Genomic DNA, 21,444 nt, shown 5'->3' on the forward strand with positions numbered 1-21,444 from the left:
GTATGTGTCAATTGCTCACCTGAGGTCATGCCACAGCACCTCAAAGGAGAGGACTATGAGGGTTGCTCTTGACGGTGTATTTTCTTGATGACCTTGTTCTTGTTATGTGTTTTATACATTGTGGATTCTTTAACAGAGATGTTAGTGTCAGAGATTAAGTGTGTCATCTCTACAGGGTGACCACTCCATGGGAGAGTAGTGCTGAACTTCCTCCGTTAACTTCCTGTTACTGTAGACTGATGAACATCAAGGCTTTCAGAGGTACTTTTGTAACCCAGTTTCTATGCAACAATTCTTAACTGTAGGTTTTCTGGGAGCTCCAGGCTCCGGACTACAACCAGCGAATGGAGAAGTTATTAGCTGAGGGGTTCACATACTTTTCCACCTTGCAGCATAAATGTTTATGTAGGGTATTCAATTATTATAGCATAAACCATATATTTTGAATGGGTTTGTAGTCATACTCAGAGGTATGATGTGATGAGAGCTAATGGAAAATTTGTTGTTGTAATGCACAAAAAGAGAAGTCAAAATGTCTTTAAGTCATTTATTTTCTTGTGCAATGGCAATCTGCTGTAAGATGAAAGACAGATAAGGAGTATCAAAGTACACATTACTTCAGAAATAACATGGAGCATTTTCTCTGTCTTATTGTTGGCTCATGGTTGTGATCTACTTCAGTGCACCATGTGGTAGTTGTACTGTAATTCAGATTGAATAGAAAGCTCTTAGTCAGCCAATTTCCTTTAAAACTACTGTCTAGACAAGATTTGTCCTTCTGTTTAGCTCAAACAGGAAAATCCTGAAAAGAGAAAGGAGCATGAGAGAACAGGATGTTTCAACTAAAAGCTTTCATTACATTCATGGACAAAGTACAAAAAAACAAGTCAACCACAAAAATGACTTTCTGGTAGGACAATGCATTTCAACTAGACTCCTTATTTAAGACAAAACACCCACTGAATTTTGACTCAGCTTATAAAAAGTGTATTTCTGCCCCTACATGAGCACGACTGTGGGTCTTACTAAATCTCATGTCTGTGCACCCAGTAACGTACACCAACTGCCATCATTCAAGGGACCTAATCAGTCTTTATACTTCAGACTACATAAACCCTGCATCAGCGGCCCCTAAAAGTCTGACAGCTGCTGCTACAAAACAGCATCTTACTGTCACATGCAAAGGATTTGGTTCAAAATGTCTTTACATTTAGATGGTGTATAACATGTCCTCAAAGTTTACTTATTTGGTCTGCTTCTGTGTTTTCTGTGCACAACTAATGATGACATAACGTGCAAAGGGAAAGCGGTTTAAAAAAAACACTCAAGAAAGACTTGAATCAGAAGTAACCAACTTTCTGCATGTCTTCCAATCTCTCAGAAAGACCTGAAACAGAGTCAAGAGAGTGCCCGACAGCAGGTTGGGGAGAAGGGATGGGAAGCTGTGTGTTCCTTGTGGAAGAAAGAAGCTGCAGGGCTCTATCACGCCTGTAAATACTCAGGCTGAACGCGTGCCACTTTGCGGAACTCCTTGGCGTGTGTTCGTGGACACTGCATCTCGCACCAGCTGATGGGAACCATCTGAGCACCTGGTTCAGAGTAAAAAGAAAGAAAAGGTATAGCAGCAGTCAGCAGACTGTCATAACTTCTGTATTTATTTCTTTGTTTTCTACCAAGAACAGACTTCTACAAAGTGAAGAATGCTAGTTTACTAAGTGCTTGTCATGCATATTACTCATTTAAAGGAGCAAAAAACATCTGAAAAGTGCTTTTAAAATAAAATGTTGGAGGCCATGTTTCCTGTTGATGGAGACCATAAACCATTTAGACTATAATGCTGCCATACACTGCAACATGCCTCATCAGGTTTATAGAGCTCACTCCTGTCTCTATCCCCATGTGTAAGGTTACTCTTACACCACCCTGTGGTCAAACCAGACACTACCGAGCTGAGCAAAACATTGCAATAATCTACCAGTTTAATACTGTTGATATAACAGTAAAAAAATTGTTTTGAATCAGAGCACCAACCTGCTTCACTGTGGGCGACGACGACCCCCAGTTCATTTTCTGCTGTTGTCAACAGGTAATTTGACTGTACATCACCGAGAGAGATCTGACATCATGGGTCAAGGGTTGAAAACAAGTCATAAACATCAACAGTACCCACACAGAATCCACAATTCTGTGGATTCACCTATAGCCTACATCTATAGCCTACAATTCAATTCAAAAAATGAAAACAAGATTGCATCACAATCCCCACATTATTTTTAACTAAAACTTAACATTTCTTGACACAGTATGAAACTTCAGAGATCATTGTCTTCCTGATGTCAGCTACTATTCTGAGTTTTGAACAACTAAAACAGACACTGTAAAAAATATCACAATGCTACTTTCCATTTTTTATAGTTCTCATCCTTCCCTTTGAGAGGTTTTCTTTCAGAGCTGTAGCTGCAGCTGAAGGATACCACTTTTGCCAGGACGATGTCACCAGGTCTGAAGCTTTTGTACGTCTCCACCTGGGGACACACAAAAAAAGTGTTACTTCAAGCTTGTCTTTCCTCAGCAATGAAAATTGAGGAGCAAAATCCTGCTGGCAAAATCCTTGACTCGGTACTGACTGGTAACTGCTCCACAGCAGATGTGACAATTACTCCACGAAACCTTTCAGATCATTTCTTGGTCTCTTGTTTTATTTTTTACAGCAACAGAGGCTACAGAAACACTCTGTTCCTCTTTGGTTTTGGTACTGGACAAAATTTGCAGCGCCTGGTGTCAAAACCAGCTAAGAAGAACCCACCTAGTCCATGGCTCTCTGAAGTTATAAAAGAACAAAGACAAGGACTCAGGGCAGCAGAAAGAAAGTGGCATAAATCTCAAAAACCCACTGATTTGTCCTCCTAACAGCTAAAACTTGGATCATTCACTTCCTCCTCCGTGTGACAGAGAAAGCCTTTTATCAGGACAAGATCTGGGCTGCTACTGACACACAAAAAAACTGTGTATGGCATTTAACCCCTTACTCTCTCCTGCTACCACTCAGCCCCCCACTGAACTGACGCCGTACATGTTTGCTTCCTTTTTTACTGAGAAGGTTGCAAACATCAGCAATCAATTCTCTGAGCCTGACCAGCTCAGTCAGATCCAACCTGCTACCAATACCTCATAATGGCATTTTGCTCCTCTGAGTGAGGAGGTTTCTAGACTTCTCCTAAACTCCAAACCCACAACATGTCCTTTCAATTCTATACCTACAAGCATCCCGCAGACCATCTTATCCATAATCAAATCTGCGGTCACACACATCGACAATTACTCCTTGGAACCTGGGGTCTTCCCCACAGCTTTTTAAAAGCTGGGGTCATCCTGCTGCTCAAGAAACCAAACCTCAACCCAGCCCAGGTTGAAAATTACAGGCCTGTCTCACTTCTGCATTTCTTGTCAAAAATACTCAAGTACACCGCCTTTAACCAAGTCTCTGCACATCTGCAGAAAAACAACCTGATTGACTCCTATCAATCTGGCTTCAGGTGTGACCACTCCACTGAGACTGCACTCCCATCAGACACAAAATCCCTGCGACTGGCTCGAGCTGCTGGTCAGTCCTCTGTCCCACTGCTGCTGGACCCGTCTGCTGCTTTTGACACAGTAAACCATCAAATTCTCCTCTCCACTCTCTCTGAACTACAGATCTGTGCTGTCATGGCTCAGGTCCTACCTCACAGGTAGATCCTTCAGAGTGTCATGGCGAGGAGGAGTGTCTAAATCACATGGCTTATCAACAGGGGTCAGTGCTTGGCCCCCTACTCTTCTCCTTGTACACCACCTCACTTGGTGCAGTGATCTGCTCTCATGGCTTCTCCTGCCACTGCTATGCTGATGACACTCAGCTCTTCCTGTATTTTCCACCTTGACGACTAGAGGTAGACCGATATATCGGCCGGCCGATATATATATCGGCCGGTCGATATATCGGGCCGATATTTGGACATTTGTCTCTATCTGCTATCGGCCGTATTTTCTTTTAAAAAGCAGATTTTTGATCAGTTGTATAAAATGACGCAATTTTTGATAAGGCACATGTGCGGGCAGCTAAAGCTGCCCCTCAAGAAAGGACCCCTGTGGCACGCTGGATAACATTCATTTACGTCAGAGTGGAGTGTGCTCGGTGGAATCCAGGCTGTGGAAAAGCCTGCACCTGTTGCATCTACAATGAATAATGGAAAGATTTGTTGAACATTTTAACGATTTTGTGGCTCTATGGCTCTCCAGTCTGCAGCATGTTGTTAACTTCAAATGCTACTTTGTGATAAGTTTTAGCAGTAAGAGATTAGCGTGGTCTAAGTTGACTTTACTTGTACATGTTCAACCGTGTTGGTTGACACGACTTGTTGTAATAGATTTCTTTTAGTTGCTCAGAAATTGCTGTGTTTCACAAAAATGTGATAAATGTATATTTATTTAACAATCGGCCTGAATATCAAATTGGAAAAATCGGCTATGCATATCGGCATCTGCTGCCCAAATTTGGAAAGCATCGGCATCGGCATCAGCCCCCAAAAAACCCACATCGGTCGACCTCTATTGACGACACAACTGTCTCAGCTTGGATATCAGCGTGTCTGGCTGATATCTCCACATGGATGAAGGAACCTTCAGCTAAATCTGCCCAAAACTGAGCTCATTGTCCTTCCTGCTTGTCCCTCGGTTCAACCACAGATCAGTATCCTCCTAGATTCCAATCAACTTGTGCCACAAACTGGGTGTTATGATTGATGCTGACCTTCTTTCACTTAATGGCAGCACCTGCAGCCAAATAACGCAAAGCACTTTGTCGCACTAACTAAGGTTTCCCTTCTGTGTCGCTTTGGACTAAAGCTCCTCCTAAATGACATTGTAGAACTGTAGAACAAAAAAGTGTTACTTCAAGCTTCTCTTTCCTCAGCAATGAAAAGTGGGAGGCAAAAGAAGCTGATAATCCAATGGAATACACACTGTATATCCTAATGTCACAAATTTATAGATACCTTGTCCTTCTCAGTTGCTCGCACATCTTCTTTCCTGTTGATTGAGAGGGAGTGGAATCAATTTTGAAGTAACTGGATGCAAACAGGGTTTCCTTGAGAGGAGATCTTATTTTGGTGGTTTTACCTGATTGTACCTCTGAAGCGATCTTTCAGTGGTGTTGAGCCGACATAAAGGATGTGAACCTTTGCAAATCTGGGGTTTATACTTGTTACCTGCCAAAGCAAAGAATAGTCAAACTCAGAAAAAATCATCTCTTTACCAAGCTGATACTATTGGCTTGAAATAAAAAAAGAGTAGTATCCAATAGTATATGCATACCTTACAGGTAACTATTGCTCCTACATCTGGTAATAGTTGTGTTTCTGTTTCCCTCACCACTGAGATCACTGGTAACTACAAAGAGAGAGGAGAAAAACATGTGCAACATTACATCACAAAAACACAGTTCAGGTTTCATGACTGAAATTCAAAACAGCCTGAAGGTAAGACTTGTCACGTGGTGCACATTTCATCATTAACGCTGAACAGATCTATTTTTGTTCAGGTGTATTCTCAAGCATTGCGCAATTTGTTCACTCTGGCACTCCTTCTGCTGCTTTTCCCCACCTTCCTAACACACACACACCACACCTCTCACCTCCTCTCCCTCATTTTTCTTCAGCACATATCCTGCAAGTGAGGAGTATATGTAGCCATGCCGCAGGTATACTCCTGTGCCAGGAATACAGTCTTCTACACTGCACAGCCTGTCACCTGGAAAAAACAGGGAGGGGGAAAATGGATGAAGTGCTTCAGAAAAAAAATCGGTGTGCTGAACACATAGCCATCTCTTCAAGGCTCAGATTGGAATACCATCAAATCATAACAGAGACCTAGACCAATTTTAAATCACACCTCCAAGCAACAGGCTGACTGAGAAATGTCAATCTAGCACAATCTATTAGGACTAGAGTTAGTGCAGTGAAAGATGATGTTTGCAACGCAGAAGGTTATCAATTATCTGATGAATGGAACATTACTGGTGACATCTCCTACCCCCACCCACCGACTAAAAGTGAAGATTTCACATGGTTGAGTCAAAACAAGTGAGTGAAGGAATGCAGCTGCACGCCTCAGGCGATGGGCAGGGCAGATGAAACCTGTCGTGGAAAGTAAAAGTTACGGGCTAACAGCCCTACGTTTAAGACCTCACAACAACAAAAAGTAACATCCCTGTGTACATGCTAGTCATCCGATGAAACCTGCTACAAACAGATAAAAACATAAATAAATCACTAACGTCAAAAGTGAAAATGCTGGCCAAATGTTACCACGCGCATGGCAGCTGGAAATGATTAGCTGTGTAACGCTGTATTTGCGGCGCTTAACTTCGGTAAATTTGGATCTTCTAGTATTACAGCAACACTCACACGACCCACCGTACACACAAACGCAAATACAACACTAAAAAGACGTCCCAACCACGTCCAAAACTCTAGAAAGTACAAATTCATGAGGCTCACCTGGAACACACAGCTTCATCGGCGACATGTTTTCGAGAAGAGCAGATTGTTGGCTGATTGGCTGTGACGAAGAGCTGTAGTGGATTCTGATTGGTGATTCTTCACGGAGCGGAAATGAAAATGTGATCCAATATGTCCACCATGTTTGATGAGGCAAACTTCAGCACATGTCACAAAATAACGCACTACGATAACATTAATTTCAACAATTGGACGTATGTAGTTGTAAAAATCTTTTAGTCCGACAAAAGCAACAACAATAACTAGATAAAAGCACATTGTGATAACCATAACAGACATGAGACGCCAAATAATATTTAGAATTTAACAGCTAGTTTTGGAAAATCTGCTTCTTAAACTTTTAAGTTTAACCCCTAGAATTAAAAGTTTCACACATGCAGATAATGTCAAAATAAAAATGGTGACCAAAGAGTTTGAGGCTTGTAATGTACAATGTGGATGTTACCAAGCACTTTGTGAGTACATATTATCTTACATGTTAGCTAGCTTATACTTACTCTGGGTAAAGCAAGAGGGAGAAAAAAATGGAGTACAACTGCCTCTTCCTTAAAATGAAATAAGTTTCCAACAATTGTTGATGCCATAGCTTTTCTGTGTCTTGAATATTGCAATTTACAACAGCTTTTGCTTTCTTTTGGAGAATTAGGAAAAAGTAATGCCGAAGAAACTCTAAAAATTGTTTGCTAAACTTAAGTCATGAGTCATAAGATGAATGGAGGTGGTCTTACCAAGTTTTTTCTAAGGGTGATATGAGTTTACTTTTGTTGCCTGTCTACTGAAACTTAACTATTTTCCAAATCATTGTATTATATTTCTGAATCCCATGGAAAAAGATGATTGTCCCAAGGATCCCGTATATTTTCCATACCTAGTGGGATCCTTGTAAAACAAGGTGTTTCTCATTTTTGATATTTATCATGAGGAGCTGAGGACTGATTTCTTCCTTAACATATGATTCATGAGAACACATTTGACAGTTATGTTGGAAAAACTACACTAGACATTGACAAAAAGATTTAATCACATAGAAGCTTGCAATATTTATTTTATTTTCTTACAGTGCCACAACAAACAAATACCAGCAGTGCAGAGCACATCAGCCTACTCTTCTAACAACAACCAGTGATAACACTTTACAGGGTTTACTGATCCCACAGAGCTTCACCTACACTTGGATCTTAAAGAGGAAAGAATACTTGGAATAACTCAGCTGGGTTTGCTATGTTTCTCCCCTTTTGGCTGGTCCCTTGTTTTGCATTTTGGTCAGAGCTTAAATCATAACACAGCAGATATCAATAATTTAACCATGAATGTTGCAGAATGTCACAAAGTTAAGGACAATCAAATCAAAGGCTTCACTTTATGTGTATCTGAGAGCTGCATAATAAGAAAATAAAAGTGCACATTGTGTGTCTGTTTGCCCAACCCTGTGGTAAATGTAACAGTAAATGACCCTGAAATGACTCGATAACTAAACAGCACGTGGTTCATCCATAAAGGGGAGATGGAACATGTATGTATGTTTGTGTGCGTATGGAGGCATCTATTTCTTGGCTTTGCCCTGAGCAGCCACAGCTGCCATGGCTTTCTTCACGGTCTCCTCATCTCCCAGGAACTGCATGGGTCCTGTAGGCTTCAGGTTCTTGTCCAGTTCATACACAATGGGGATCCCTGTGGGCAGGTTTAGCTCCATGATGGCTTCCTCTGACATCCCTGGAGTAAAGCATCAGACACAGAGTTTTTCATTATTTCTATTATTTCTTTTCTGCATCAGAGCAGAGCAAAAAGGAAAGTTTTGTCAATTCCCAAAGAACGCTGCCTGCTCTGAGGCCCTCATTTGTTTAGAATAGAAAAATCAGTCAACGGAAAATCTAACTTTAAAAGGTTAAATACTTTTTCACTTTGCAGTGCTGACAGTCTCTGCTCTGTCTCTTACCCTCAAGGTGCTTGACGATGCCTCGAAGACTGTTACCATGGGCAGCAATCAGAACCCTCTTTCCTTCTTTAATCTGAGGAACAATCTCTTCATTCCAGAAAGGCAGAGCCCTGGCGATTGTGTCCTTGAGACTCTCACAGCTGGGCAGCTGGTCCTCTGTTAAGTCGGCATAACGCCGGTCCTATTAAAGAAGTCACAGTCAAAAAAGCAGACTCTGTTTTAGCCGTTTGGGCTAAAAATAAAGTTTGCACTTGTTTAGGAGAATTATAAAACAACTTCTGTGGTCTTACCTTGCTGATGTTCTGATAGTAGTCATGGTTCTCATCCATGACTGGAGGAGGAATGTCAAAAGAGCGCCTCCAGATCTTGACCTGTGCCTCTCCATGTTTAGCTGCTGTCTCAGCTTTGTTAAGACCAGTCAGGCCACCATAGTGACGCTCATTGAGACGCCAGGTCCTGTGGACTGGCAGCCACATCTGGTCAATACTGTCCAGGACAAACCACAGGGTGCGAATGGCCCTCTTAAGGACAGAGGTGTAGCAGACATCGAATTCATAACCAGCATCTGAATTCAGTGAAAGATGAGACAGAAGACAGGTGTTAATGACTCCGTGACTGCAGAGCTGGTTAACTTCCATTCTAACATGTATACAGTTATTTTTGCTTCGTCAGGGGCAGCAGGCTCTGCAGGATGTGCTTGCAGAGGATTTTTGGGTCACAGAGAACCAAAAGGGGCGTGTGCTAGACACATTGTAATGTGAAGGACTGAAAGGAGTGTCAAGCTTTGGTTTTTTCCCTTTCTCCTCTGTATAGCCTATTGAAATCCACTCAACACATATAAAAGGGGCATGTGTACCCAGTCTTGGAATGAATTAACTTATATTTACATTTCATCATCTCTGAAAATTGTCTTGAAGTACTTTTATACTAAAAACATTTTCTTTAAAATATCCTAGAGATAATTTACTTTTAATAAAGTCATCTGACTGAAACATTTAGTTATTATCTGAATAATTAAATGTTTCTCAATTAGCTCAATCAGCTAATTCGTTTACTGTATTACTCAGTGTTGCGTTCATTTTACTGAGACACAAGTACCTAATTCTCTCCCCTGTCATGCACTAACATGTCTTGGCATGAGAAATAAACATTCCTGAATCCTTGAAGAGATTAATCTAAAGTAGCATGCGAGTACAGGTACAAAAAATTTACATGTCAGTCAGATCTCCATGTGTATTAAGATGATAGCTTTATTCTTACTGTTTTTAACCCCAGGGTTGAGTGCACATGCTTTAAGTTCCTTACATGATGTGTTTAGCCAAATACCTGAGTTACACTGCTATACGTCAAAGAATAAATTACCTTCCACTTAGAGGTCTGATTCCTAGCCTCTTTAGACAAAAAAAATGCTCTTTTTAGAGCATACGATTCAGATAACAAACATACTTCTCTTTTACATTGATGATGTAAGAAAAATCGGATATAAGAAGTCAGTCAACCATGAGGACTGGTGTGTGGGATCATTGAGGGCTTAAGGGGAAAAACCGTCCAGCAGGGCTGTATGAACCCTGCCAAACTGTGTTAACACAGTCGAGTCATCCGCTCCCCCCATTCTGTTACTAACACCCAGCCACTGATGACTCATGGAAAGTATTAAGCCGTATAAAGACAATGATTGAATCACATCTAACCCTGTTCTCTTTCTGCATGCTGCTGGCTCATCTTGTGTCGCAGAAGGCCAACTACCTGTTTCTCCTCGCCGGCGCGGTTGCATAAGCACTGGCTTAATCCAATGACAGAGAGAAGCTCGGTATGACAATGTGACATTATCTGGTACCTTTCAGGGCCTGTCCTCCTCTCTTCGCCTCCTGCTCCCCAGTTTCACTTAGGTCGGCGTCGAACCAGCCGCAAAAACGGTTCTCCTGGTTCCAGCAGCTCTCTCCGTGGCGGATCAAGACCAGTTTGTACGCAGCCATCCTCACACCAATGCCCTCTGCGCTGTATTTCCGGGAAACTTGTTGTAAGCGTGCCTTCCTGAAATGCGGCAACAACGTCCGCAGAGTCGTCCGGATTTCGCCGCAAACACAAATACGGCAACGAAGGAGCGGCCGCAGAATTTTTATTGATCTGAATGTGGAGCTCGAGGGAGCTGTAGGTTCGTAGAGTTGGCTGGTCAGTCCGAACTTGACAGATCTCACCACCCGAGCTTTCTTCCTGCTGGTTTCTACCAATCAGAGAGCGAGATGTGAGCGCTGGAGGAGGAGGGAGGCAGGAGGATGCGCACAGCAGCACGTCCACACAACCAGCAGTACACTTTGTGGGCTGCTGGGCTTATGCAAAAGCATCAAGGGCTGACAAATGACTATATCAATTACAAACCATCAGAATTGTGAAACAAAGATACATATAAATAAATATAAAAATACCCCCATTCTTCTACTTCCACTTCTCAAAAAAGAAAAGAAAAGAAAAGAAAACAAGAAAAAAAATAATAAAACAAAACAAAAATAGCTTTACTCTCACAAAGCAAAAAAGTATCAGAACAAACGCATCATTTTACTTTTTTATTATTTTTTCCCAGATCTAACAATCACAATAGAGTCACAGCAGCAGCAGCAATCTGCACTGATCGCTACCATTATGCCTGTTTTCAATGACCATATAGATATTTAAGTGTAATACACACTACCTAGTTATAAAGCAATGCAGATAAGTGGGGACTGACTGGATTTAAAAACGATTTCTCCACCAATAGAGAAAAAAAAAACGTTTGAGACAGACCAGATGCTCAAATAAGAATAGCAATAAGTTTATTCATAGGCCCAAACGCCATGACAAAGAAAAAACTTTGAAACAAAAATAGAAGAAAATGAAGACACAAAAGTGATCTTATTGAACAGTTACATTAGCAATCTGAGATAGCAGCTTCTCAAAGTGAAGTTGGGATTAATGATGGATTAAAGGTCTTGTGGGGAATTCTCATCCACACATGACACATGTCACTGTATGACTGGATATTTTAAGCTCCTTGGTTTATTTTGAGGTGCTATGGTCACGTGATCAGGATATTGTTCATTAACCTTCTTTCTATCTGCAATCTGTCTGACTCACTGCAGCAAGGTTTTGGTGTGGCATTCAAAGAGAGCACTTACGACCTTTGACCTTACTAGTGAGGTAAAAAAAGAAGAAGAAGCATATTACTCCAATATGTATATTACTCCAAAGAAAATCATGTTCAGCTACTAGTTGTGAATAAATCACTGTCAAAGATAATTAAAAATCTTTACTTTATAGTGGGAAAAAAATCTGAAAAGAACAGAAGGTACCACCTATTTTACAGCCCACATATCCAGGCCTTGGTTGAATAACTGAGTTCCTAGTATCCAGGACCTCCAATCAGATAATTTTTAGATTTAGTTTTGTCAAAATAATTAGGTGGGTTTTGAATGAGGATTTAAAGCTGCTTTAGAATGGAATTTTGTTCTAACCAGCTTACAGTTGCAAGTAAAAGGTTCAAATAGTTTTTATAAGGACTTAATTGATTGGGTTAACTACAGTGTCACATGTCTTCCGTGGGCGGGACTAAAGTATCATCAGCATCAGGGATTTGATCGTTGACAAGAGAAAATGAACGCTGATTGGTTACAGAACAAAACTCTCACCAGGTCCCGCCTCTTTCCGGAAGCTGACAGTCATCTGATTTCCCTACTGTGTTAGCCAGCGTCAGAGCTAGCCAACAAAACAACCGTCCCACTTTCTACACATCAACTGTCGATCTATTCTCTCGTCTTCCGTTTAATCAAGGAGTTAATATAACTCCTCACACACCACCAAAATAATGGACGAGACGAGTCCGCTTGTCTCTCCGCTGCGGGACTCTGGCGATTTCAGCTACTGTCCCACAGAGCCCACCAGCCCCCGGGGCGCGTTCGGAGGCACACCGGGCTCAGTGGTACGTATCCCGGCGGGCAGCCCTGGGCTCAGCCGGGAGAGACAGCCGCTTCTGGATCGGGACCGTGGCGGCTCACCACGAGAGCCACACAGGAACGAGTTCCCGGAGGATCCCGAGTTCAGAGAAATCATCCGAAAGGCCGAGAGGGCCATAGAGGAGGGTATCTACCCGGAGAGGATCTACCAGGGGTCCAGTGGAAGCTATTTTGTCAAAGACGCACAGGGGGTAAGAGGAGCTGTGTACTTTAACCTACTGGTTTCCAGTGTGTCAATGTCAGCTGTTTATGAACTGTCAGAGTGTGGAAATGACTTAAATGTTTTTACTTTGTTGTCTTACCGTTATAAAAATCAACAGTAAAGGGCCTCTACAAACTAGCCTGCGATGACTTAGCAATTGGGTTGATAGGCAAGCAATCACACCACGGATGTAGATTCTTAAGTCTAAAGTAAATCGTAATCAAAGCAACCAAATTGGCTGTTGATCACAATGAAGATTCATCTTTGGTCCACCTGGAAGTGAGAGATTAACACCCACAGGGCACTGAACAGTTGTGTTAATCGGGTGACAGCTCAGCTTTAGTTTGTGGTAGAGCGATACAAAACCACAGTCAAAACTAATTGATAAAATTCTTTCCCCATCCCCAACATACTGGACATTACATCGTCGTTGGATTAAACTAATTTCCCCAAACTTTTCTTTCCATCAGTGCACTTCGTCTGAAGTGCTTTCATCGTCAGATTGACTTTTGCTGTGCTGGCTGGCCTAGTGATCGTCTTGTCAGCTCTTCCTGCTGAGCAGGTAGTCTGTCAGTGAAAGGTAGTCTGTCAGTGAAAGGTAGTCTGTCAGTGAAAGGTAGTCTGTCGCTAAAAAGAGGTCGCAGTGACGTCAACAAAAACAACAGTCGCAGATAAGATGCATGGCAACCATTGTGTCAGGTTGTAACAGTAGTTTGAGCAAAGAGTAAGGTCTGAAGTACTAAATTTAAGATGTTACACTCTCAGAAGTTGCTTTTGTTTTCACTTTCCGTTTGGCATAGCGCTTCACAGGAAGAATCACAAGTAGCTCACGAACCATTTCAAAGCATTCATTTGTCACTTATGTAATTGCTCTTTATCGTCATGATCAGATAATTGACAGCAAACTTTGCACAGCAGTGCTGGAACCGGCCAGTCAAAGTCTCAAGCAAGCCAGAGTCACTGTCCAATCAATTTGTATTTATCCACAGTGTGTGCTGAGCTCTGGATCTTATTGAAATAAGGAAGTGTGTCTTCGGACCATTGGGCTTGTTCCTTCTAAATATCCCCTATGGTGTATTCAGTCCATTGAAGTAAAAGTGTGTCTTCCTCTAAATGACAATTGCACCACCCCTATAGAAGCAGAAATGAGTAAGTTTAAATGTGTGAGGCTATTATCCCCCACCTCAGCTTCACCAGTTTCCATGGTTAGTCACCAGTGTGCTTAGTGGTCATGTGCTACTTCTCTGTGAGTGTATAATTCTCTTCAAGGACCAAGTTTCATGTTGTAATCAGTGTGTGAGTGTGTGTGTAAACTGGCGTAACGTAACATGTGATTTTCTATATGCAACTTTAAGTCACATGGAACCCAAATGTTATCTTTTTGTTATACTGATTCTCGACATGCTCTGAGATAGATTTAGATTCTAATGTTTCAACTAGTTGTTATTCATTTCATTTAAAGTGGGTCACATTTGTGGGTTTTTGTGTGATTACAAAGTAGTTTTAATCTTTTGTTTTTCTAAAATAAAGAATGTTGTAATTTGATGAAATAGGCTAAATTTCAAAAATCCAACTAAGCATTTCATCTCACCTCTCGATTTTCTCCAATCTGTATTTCTCCACAGAAAATCATTGGTGTGTTCAAACCTAAGAATGAAGAGCCCTATGGCCAGCTGAACCCAAAGTGGACTAAGTGGCTGCAGAAGCTGTGTTGTCCATGCTGTTTTGGACGTGACTGTTTGGTCTTAAACCAGGGCTATCTTTCAGAAGCCGGGGCCAGCCTGGTCGATCAGAAACTGGAGCTCAACATTGTTCCTAGGACCAAGGTACAGACATGCTCTACTGTCTACTACCTCTACATCATCAATAACAATTTCCAAAACCCTCTCTCTTAAAGTGTAATATTGTCCCTCAGGTGGTGTACTTAGCAAGTGAAACATTCAACTACAGTGCCATAGACCGGGTGAAGTCGCGAGGAAAGAGGCTTGCTCTGGAGAAGGTGCCGAAAGTGGGCCAGCGCTTCCACAGGATTGGGCTACCACCAAAGGTAATTCTGTGAATTGTATCTCACAGGTGATTGCATTTAGGGGTGAGGTCCTCTGTCCTTTAAAAGTATATTATTGAAACTAGGGATGCCCATTAGTGGTATTGGTTATCAGTGTATTGGATATCGGTTGTATCGGATATCGGTGTATCAATGTAGGCTCGATCACTATTGGTTACAAGAGATCGATGGTGCCGATCCAGGCAAACAACAGCTCTGCGCCTTTTCTTTTTTTCCAGCGCTCTTTGCTGCTTGATTTGAAATGTTGCCTCTGATGCACTTGCTTTGTTTTTAGCTGCATCACCAGTCGACAGGCCATAAAAGTTAACATTTGAAAAGAACCTGTGTACATTCTGAAGAACTGTTTTGGTGGTAAACATTTAGATATTGTATACTTCAAATAAAAATTAACTTCAGTAAGTAAGGATTAAACAACGAGGAAGCGTGCGTTAGAGCGTTCTAAGGCACGACGTTGAGTGGGAGGTTGAGTCTAACGCACGCTTCCGAGTTGTTTAATCCGCTCATACCTCAGTCCCACCAACTGTAATTTTTAAAAGAAATAATGAATAATTGCTGTAAACTTGCTAAATGTGCTCAAATATTTTTTGTTAGTCAACCAAAAAAGTTTTTTTGTCTTAGCAATCGTTGTCAAGATGAATAGAATGCCATGCACCATAAATGCTGCTTGTAACGTTGCCTAGCTTGTTCTATTTTTGTTTCCTCTTCTTCCCATTCATCACATGTTTTGTTTGGTCCAAAAATGTTGAAATTGACTTCAAAATCCATCTTTCAGCGCTCTTGTGTTATCCTCACCTGTTGAAATGTGTGTGATGCGTTGCTATGGTAACACGCACAGCGGAGTGATACAATGGTGATTTAACTTGCTGAACTGTCAACTGGCGTGCATTAGACCAATCTAAAGCACGCCAGTTGACATTGGAATTCTCACTGACCATGGTATAATTCCATATGATCATTTTTTGCCTTTTACCCAAAACATTACTAGTCTTATCCCACAGTAGGGCATGCAGGTTATTATTTAACGCTGGTATCTGTATCAGTATCGGAACCAGAAAAGCTGGATTGGTGCATCCCTGATTAGAACTGTTGGATGATGTTAGTTGTTAATTGTTCATTTCGCTCTTCGCCGAATCAGTATTTGGTTTTCCTTAAATAACTTTCAATATCCCCAGAAAAGCTGGAAAAACAGTCATAGACATGTAATTAGAAATAAGCATTTAATGCGACATTTACTGTTTTTAAAGATTTGGGTTAGCTGGAAAAACACAGAACTACTGTATAAAGCTCTTTTACTTAGGGTTTTCTGCAGCAGCTCATAAGAATACTCGATTGTTACTCTGGCTCTGTAGTTTTACTCCAAACCACCCAATGCCTTGATATTCATGTTCCAGTGTGTGATTCTTCAGTGGTGCAGAGTTTCAGAAGCACATGAAGTGCCATGTCTATCAAACAGTGCAAACCTCATGTATACACACTCAAAAACATACAGCCTTGTACTTTCCTCCTAGCTCACACAGACACTGTTTTGTCTCTGTTAGATCTTTGTTTCTATCTTTGATGACAACTACCATTGTTCCTCCATTCTAAGTCCAATAGTCTCACCTTAAACAGGCAATTAAAAAAAGGTTTATCTTTGATGGACTCACTATAAAGTCCAAGAAACAAAAAGGCCAAGTCACTTTATGTCAGGGCACAAAGAGCAATCTCATTAGCAGAGCAATATCATTACACTATCCTGAGGAAAGTACTGCATCTAACATGATGAGTCTGATCTGTTGCTTGATATCCAGGTTGGTTCCTTCCAGCTCTTTGTGGATGGATATAAAGATGCAGATTTCTGGCTGCGGAGGTTTGAAGCAGAGCCTCTGCCTGAAAACACCAACCGTCAGCTGCAGCTTCAGTTTGAGCGACTTGTAGTCCTCGATTACATCATCAGAAACACAGGTATCTGCTTTCCCAGCTCACTAGTGTGTAACTGATCTGAATGGGGTGGAGTATTGAACTCTTTTGTTTGGTGCTCTAGACCGAGGAAACGACAACTGGTTGCTGAAGTACGACTGTCCAATGGACCCTGTCAGCAATAGGGTAAGGACACAAAACTGAAATCCAATTGGATGTGATTTTTTTTTAACACAAATCAGCTCATGTTTCTGTTACACCTGTATCTTTGTAGGACGCAGACTGGGTGGTAGTAAAGGATCCTATCATCAAGCTGGCAGCTATAGACAACGGCCTCGCCTTTCCCCTCAAACACCCTGATTCCTGGAGAGCCTGTGAGCACCTACTCTGTCTTATTACCAAATTTAATCAATCAGCCCTCACTGCAAGCTTTTAAGAAACCAATTCCCTGTTGTTTCTTCTACCCATGTCTCTAGATACAAAAGATCACATATTCCATCACCTCATTATTAACTCTCCACCCCTTCCCAAGATATGTATTTGATTTGTAAGCCTTGGTTTCTTTCTTGGATCAACAGATCCCTTCTACTGGGCGTGGCTGTCCCAGGCCAAAGTCCCTTTTTCCCAGGAAATCCGGGAACTGGTCCTGCCCAAACTCTCCGACCCAAACTTCATCAAAGACCTGGAAGAAGACTTGTATGAATTATTCAAGGTACAGAGTGTCTCTGGTTGTGTTTGTCATGCTGCTTAAATGGCAATCATGTTAGCATGTGCAGTGTGAGAATCTGGATGAGAAATGATGCAAAATTAAGTGAAAAACAAACAAAAGGAATGAAAGTAAAGACTTATATCTGTGTATTCAAACATGACACGAATAACTTGGTCTTTTCCTCATGCTTCACAGAAAGATCCTGGTTTTGACAGAGGACAGTTTCATAAACAAGTCGCTGTCATGAGGGGACAGGTAAGTCTCCTCTTTCCTTGCTTAACAAAAAACATCTTAATGGATCTCTATTATCTTTTTTAAAAGTTCAATACTGAGTATGTTTTTGTGTCCCTTTTTTTAATTCCAAGATCCTGAACTTGTGCCAAGCCTTGAAGGACAGTAAAACTCCCCTGCAGCTGGTCCAGATGCCCCCAGTAATAGTTGAAACAGCCAGAGCACCTCAAAGAGCCAACAGTGAGTCTTACACACAGAGTTTCCAGAGCAGAAGACCCTTCTTCACCTGGTGGTAGGAACACCACAGTGAAGAGGAGGAACAGCAGGAAGCAGGAGCAAGGACAGAAGCAAGGAGTGCGATGTACTGTGAGATGAAAGGATGCTATCTAAGAGCGCATGAGTCTGCTCTGGAAATGGAAATAATTCATCACCCGTCCTGTGTAGAAACTTTGTTTGAGAGACTGAGTTCATGGGTGGAGAGATGAGGCCAAAAGAGAGGAATCTCAGAGCATATCTTCTCTGTTCGCCTCTGTGCCTTGTGTGTGGATGTCAGTGAAATACAAACTTAAAGATGAAGATTCAGTACCTTCCTGTCAGAAAGAGAGATTTCCATAAGAGGTCAGACTTTTCTTTCAGACTTCCTGGGGTGCACGTAATGTTTGCTCACACAAAAGCCTCTCGTTCTTCCTTTTTGGATGGAAGGTGTTTGCATTCCGTGTTTTTTGTTTTCTTCATACCTCTTTGCCTTTTAATATTTGCCTGCATATTCCCTCCTGTGCAGTTACAAGCCCTGGGCTGGTGAGAGCATTAATGCAACTACTGAAGATCAACATTTTGTTCCACAGAGAAACAAAGAGAAGTGTTTGATGTGGGAAACTTTTGAGGATTTAGGTACTGGTAAACTTAATGAATACAAGAATTGTGAACTGGTTTCACAGTAACTTACTGCTCCTCCTAACGGTTTAGATCGGGATCTATGAGTCCACAGGGTGATTTGATAAAGTGGAGGCACAGTGGAGGTTGAAAACACAAGCTGTTTGTTAAGCTACGTGGCTCACATAATTGTCCTTCTGTCACTAATGAGTTAAACCACTGGTGAAGAAAAAAAAAATCAAGTCATCTGCAATCAGGCTGAGGACAGGTCAGCTGTCCTCAGCCCACATGCTCCTGTTTGTCTCGACCATGTTGATTTTCGTTCATTTCCTGCCTGACGTGGGGTAGGCTGAAGCAAACAACAAAGTAACTTCCTGCTGTACTGACTGACATGAAATGTATTGTGGCAATGCACTGTATAATTTGTATGTAATATTTAATGATAGATTATAATTAAAACATATTCCATTAACACAGAATGTGTGTTTGTGATAAAGAGTTTACAGTAATGATCACAAATAACTAAAACAAAGAAAGTCTAACAACATGTCTAAAGTTCCTATGATACTTTTTCATATTAAAAATGAAACCGCATATTTATAATATGGTGACTGTTTCAGGGGTAAACTATGAAACTTTTTCTACTGTGCATTTATCTTTTCTGCTCTGTTTCAGTTGATGTTCATTAACCTTCTAATATTTTTTTATTGGTTCAGTTTTTCCACTCACTTCAGTATTATTTTCACATAGAACAAGCAAATGTTTCCAGTGCTCTAAAAAGAAATGCATATACAGCATCAAACAGCAGAGCTAGTATCTAGCTCATGAAATGTATGGAGCTGCTCATAAGATGGTTATTTCCCACAGGATTTGGTTGACACCAAAGTTAAGCCAAAAAGAAACAGACTATTAGATTTACTGTTGTCAGGTGGCCAGAGATGTGACTTTACTCTATATGAATATTGATGTTGCTATTCACATACTGGATGTTGTTTGATTTGCAAACATAAAAGTTGGTACAAGCATTGTGTTAGCTGTTTGTTTGTGTTGCCTAAAGTGATCAGAGATGGTTGCACTGCTTTAGCAGAATGTGAGAATACTTTAAGTTATTGTGAGACAATGAGAACTCCAAGCATCCTTTGTTTGAAAACCTATGGCATTGAGCATAAAATAAATTACATCAACACAGGACTTTAAAAACCTCATCTGCTACACAATGACAAAGAGTTGAAATCAGATGCTTTGTTTATACATACTTAATTATCTGTCTCAACTTTGCAGTACACTCCGTCAACGGATACCCATCTAGATTTTGGGTAAACAATCGCTAACGAAGGATTACTTTATTTCTGTAGGATTAAGTTCAACATGTTGAGTGTATGGTAGCACACATTTTCCACAGTGGTAACACAGTTTTCCTTTTCCTGTAAAATCATTTATGAATTATGATTTAAGTTTCATTGACTCCATCACGAAGCGACAATCCAAACCCCAGTCTGCTTTTAATGAAGGATGCAGTGTAGGTAGAGCTCAGACTGTCTGGCATACTCCTCTCTTGACAGATCCAGACTCCATGAGCTGGCTTTGAATTCCCTGATATGTCTTGATGAGTATCCAACAGACAGTTCTCTTTCAGGTTACAGTTGGATAGTAGCTCCACAAACCTGAGAGACAGATAATTTAACTCTGGATCAAAACTACAAATAGTGAAGGTGTAAATCCTTTAGTGTAATTCACAACAAAACTGTTGGTTTTGTTAATGTGTATTAGGATTGTGAAAAGTGTAAAACCACTGACTTAATATATACAGAAATACAATGTAACTTAAGTTAATAGGTATAGTGTTTCCAATGTTCACCATCTTAGTTCAAGAATTTTAACATAATTTTTTTAATTAGCTTTAAAATACACCTATATTTATGTCCTTGGTTGGAGGGTTTTTGTGCTTAATGAATCTAATGTTTTACAGTGCTATGAGGAAATAACCAACTAGTTATGAATAAAGTCACTCCTTGAAAAAACATTAATATCCTAACCTAAAGTATTGAAATTATTTCAGGCTCTGTCGAAATGACAAACTGAACGTCATCAATGCTAGCCTTGCTGAAAAAAAATGACTACACCATTTTGTCATGACTCCACAGCCCTGTAAACCCACACCAGCACTTGACTATTCTGTGACACGTCTTTACTTCTGCAACTAATCTAATTTAGTATCAGTGAGGAATGTCGACAGCAAACTATAACAATTTGTGTGTGTGTGTGTGTGTGTGTGTGTGTGTGTGTGTGTGTGTGTGTGTGTGTGTGTGTGTGTGTGTGTGTGTGTGTGTGTGTGTGTGTGTGTACGTGCAGAGACAGGAGGACAGTCTTGTGAGGTCATGCTGAGTTTGTTAAGCACATGATAATTTACACACCCCATTTCAGACGCAGAGGGAGTCTGGAATCAAGTCAGACAGGATCGGGACTTGTGATTTATAAAATGAATACATGCATTCTATAGTTTTATATCATTTTTCTGACTGTATCGTCTTTATTTTATGTTATATACTCATCTGTGCATAACTTTTCCCCTCCTCTTTTTACTTTTTGCAGGCCTCTTGACATTTGACACAATCACTAACCTGAGATATCCTGATCCTATGAACCACCGTGGAGATCCACCTTTCCTCCCCTTTCTTCCTTCTCTGATACCTCTGTATCTCTGTCCATCTGCCTCTACACCAGCGTCTCTGTCTCATGCTGTTCTGAACAGTCTGTGCAGCTAGTGTAGGTTCCCAGCATGATTTCCTTCTGTGATTGGAAAGTTTCCCCTGCACAGGCAGACTAGTCTCAGAGGAGAGGAATAATTGGGCCTCCAATATGATGCTTATAGTGGGGTTGTGTTAAGGATGGGAAGTGCTGGCAGGTGATGAAGTGGGAGAGTAGGACAAAGAAAGAATAAAACAGTTACAATACAGTGGACTATCCAGAAGACTCCTGTAGAGGA

At 41.0% G+C, this 21,444-nt stretch overlaps 3 protein-coding genes across 3 annotated transcripts; 1 reads left to right on the forward strand and 2 right to left on the reverse strand.

Annotated features, from left to right (window-relative positions):
- Window positions 1-695: 695 nt before the first annotated feature.
- Window positions 696-6,620, reverse strand: exosc1 (exosome component 1). The gene is made up of 8 exons (XM_074665535.1): window positions 6,537-6,620; window positions 5,672-5,787; window positions 5,353-5,427; window positions 5,158-5,246; window positions 5,034-5,067; window positions 2,475-2,525; window positions 2,032-2,116; window positions 696-1,589 (listed from the first exon to the last, which is right to left on the reverse strand). The coding sequence occupies exons 1-8, from the start codon at window positions 6,562-6,564 to the stop codon at window positions 1,483-1,485; spliced, it is 585 nt and encodes a 194-aa protein (XP_074521636.1). The 5' UTR covers window positions 6,565-6,620; the 3' UTR covers window positions 696-1,482.
- Window positions 6,621-7,572: 952 nt separating this feature from the next.
- pgam1b (phosphoglycerate mutase 1b) lies at window positions 7,573-10,733 on the reverse strand. Its single transcript, XM_074665549.1, has 4 exons — window positions 10,331-10,733; window positions 8,784-9,058; window positions 8,494-8,674; window positions 7,573-8,270 (listed from the first exon to the last, which is right to left on the reverse strand). The coding sequence occupies exons 1-4, from the start codon at window positions 10,467-10,469 to the stop codon at window positions 8,101-8,103; spliced, it is 765 nt and encodes a 254-aa protein (XP_074521650.1). The 5' UTR covers window positions 10,470-10,733; the 3' UTR covers window positions 7,573-8,100.
- A 1,571-nt stretch (window positions 10,734-12,304) lies between these two features.
- On the forward strand, window positions 12,305-19,663 carry pi4k2a (phosphatidylinositol 4-kinase type 2 alpha). The gene is made up of 9 exons (XM_074665408.1): window positions 12,305-12,670; window positions 14,307-14,507; window positions 14,597-14,728; window positions 16,537-16,690; window positions 16,770-16,831; window positions 16,920-17,019; window positions 17,224-17,357; window positions 17,550-17,609; window positions 17,720-19,663. The coding sequence occupies exons 1-9, from the start codon at window positions 12,332-12,334 to the stop codon at window positions 17,879-17,881; spliced, it is 1,344 nt and encodes a 447-aa protein (XP_074521509.1). The 5' UTR covers window positions 12,305-12,331; the 3' UTR covers window positions 17,882-19,663.
- Window positions 19,664-21,444: the final 1,781 nt, after the last annotated feature.

Source organism: Halichoeres trimaculatus, unplaced genomic scaffold (assembly GCF_033239565.1).
Source record: "Halichoeres trimaculatus isolate MK-OKI-2021-1 unplaced genomic scaffold, fHalTri1.1 fHalTri1_scaffold_2, whole genome shotgun sequence".
Lineage (NCBI taxonomy): Eukaryota > Metazoa > Chordata > Actinopteri > Labriformes > Labridae > Halichoeres > Halichoeres trimaculatus.